Raw genomic sequence first — 1,939 nt, 5'->3', positions numbered from 1 at the left:
GCCACAGTCCTTAGGTGTGTGGTTATTTTTTTTTAACTGCTGAAAAAGAATTGCTATGTTTTGAAATTTCATAAGCAGAATCCACTGACAATCAGAAAGCACAACATACTTGGGAAGAATCCTCTTCAGCTTGCAGGGTGAAAGGCAAGCCATCTAGAAGTTGGTGATGCTCCTTGTCTTGCAGGGGAAGTTTGGAAATGGAAAAACACCAGCCGGGGAGCCTAGTGGTGGGCTGAGAATTCTTCCTTGTTGGAATGCTCAGAGAGATGATAGCAGCAAGAACAAAGATGAGAATCCAGTGCACAGAGAGTCATGGGAGCAGGCTTTGTTCCTGGAAGTGGAGGGCCAGGAGAAAACATGGGTCTAACAGGGGCTACAAATGAAATATCAGGTAACTGATAAATAAGAGAACTCTGCAGAACATTGTAAAAGGCCAGAGTACCAAATTTGTATTCCAAGTATACTCCAATCCTGGGAATAGGATCTTTTAGTTTGTGGTTCAGTGATCCAGGATAAGATTGCAAATAGTGTCCTTCTTGACACATCTCAGGAAAAAGACAGAGGCATATTTAGTTATTCTCCCGGGACTTTTTATCCTCAAATAGGTTGTGTGAATCCCCAGTGTCCACTGAGGCAGCTGTGTCACATGCACCTCCCAGTACTGTATGCCTGAGGAGAAGGCCTGCTCAGCAAGGACCATGGGAAGATCAGAGTCATCACCATGTGGGCTGTCTACCTGCCAGCCTTCTCCAGCTCTTACACTCTTCAGATCCTCAGCCACAATCAGGCAAGGACTGGCTGATGCAGGATCCAACCTGATGTCCACTCTGAATTGGTTGAGGGTCTCTATCATGCCAAAGATAGGACACACTCTCACCTCTGGGATGAGAGCCTTGGCCCTTTGGGACAATGCTGACTTGCTCCTTTCCAGCAACTCCTTGACATCCTGGAGCAGATCCAGATTGTGTTGGGAGTCTGCTTCCTGTTGATCTAGCATGAGGTCCTGAAGGGTGCTGCTTTCCTGGGATAGTGTCTCCTTCTTGTTCTTATTTTCTTGATCCATCCTTTCCAGATAATGATATAACTCATCCCACATGAGGGAATCCCGTTCCCGGTATTCTCTACTGATCATCTCCTCCCAGTCAATAACAGGTTTCTTTTCCTTAACAAGAAGTTTCTTAGTTTCCTTAAAGTACTTCTGTAAGCAACTTTGCAGGTGCTGCATCTTCTTCCTGGAATTGGACACAGCTTCTTCTACAGGACAGTGCCTGTGAGCCCCATGCTCTGGGGCTTGACAACATCTTAGACAGAGCACGGTCTGGTCGTCTTCACAAAAGTACTCCAAGACTTCTTTGTGAATGGCACATCGCCTCTGTCCTCCAGTACTCTGTAACAGCTGGGACCTGAGCTGTGTGCCCAGTTTAGTCAGCTCTGCTAGGCTCCCATTGAGTAATGGGAAGCCTCTGACCTGAGACACTTGCCTGCACTCAGGGCAAGAGAAAGCTGTAACTGCTGAGCTTGGGAGACATGCTCGGCAAAAGCTGTGCCCACACCCGATGGTGACTGGCTCACAGAAGTACTTCCAACAGATGGGACACGTGATCTGGTTCTGCAATTGTTGCAGCATTTCCACAGCAGCAGCAGCCATTCTCCTCTCTCCACTTGCTTCTGTTCTACAGCAGCTGAGATGAAGAGCCTTCACTTCTATTCAAAGCAGTGCTTCCGAGCAGAAGAAGGCTCTCCTTTTATAGCAGGTAGCCCCACCCCTCTAGAGCCTCCCTGGCAAGGTGTGAATTCCCCTGTCCCAGAATTCTGAAGTTCTACTTGTTAACTCTTCTTAGTTGACAGAGCCCTGAGGACCTCAGAGTTCACACTTTTAGTTGACTCCTTTGTATGGATGGATTTCACCATCCTGCAACTTTGTGGCTGTCTGTTAGGA

The 1,939-nt window shown here is 47.4% G+C and overlaps 1 protein-coding gene across 1 annotated transcript; it reads right to left on the bottom strand.

The window, feature by feature from the left end:
• Positions 1 to 221: 221 nt before the first annotated feature.
• LOC141562364 (E3 ubiquitin-protein ligase TRIM21-like) lies at positions 222 to 1,648 on the bottom strand. Its single transcript, XM_074302395.1, has 2 exons — positions 663 to 1,648; positions 222 to 471 (listed from the first exon to the last, which is right to left on the bottom strand). Exons 1-2 carry the CDS (start codon positions 1,646 to 1,648, stop codon positions 222 to 224), a joined length of 1,236 nt encoding a protein of 411 aa, XP_074158496.1.
• Positions 1,649 to 1,939: the final 291 nt, after the last annotated feature.

This window comes from Sminthopsis crassicaudata, chromosome 3 (assembly GCF_048593235.1).
Source record: "Sminthopsis crassicaudata isolate SCR6 chromosome 3, ASM4859323v1, whole genome shotgun sequence".
Taxonomy (NCBI): Eukaryota; Metazoa; Chordata; class Mammalia; order Dasyuromorphia; family Dasyuridae; genus Sminthopsis; species Sminthopsis crassicaudata.
Note: the sequence above shows the minus strand (reverse complement) of the source record. Positions and strands in the feature narration are given on the sequence as shown.

Bases quoted from the DNA above. Each gene is read 5' to 3' on its own strand.
- LOC141562364 (XM_074302395.1), bottom strand. From the start codon at position 1,648: ATGGCTGCTGCTGCTGTGGAAATGCTGCAACAATTGCAGAACCAGATC. The intron at 472-662 runs GTACTGGGAGGT...TCCTATTCCCAG, and splicing joins GCCTTCTCCTCAGGCATACA to GATTGGAGTATACTTGGAAT.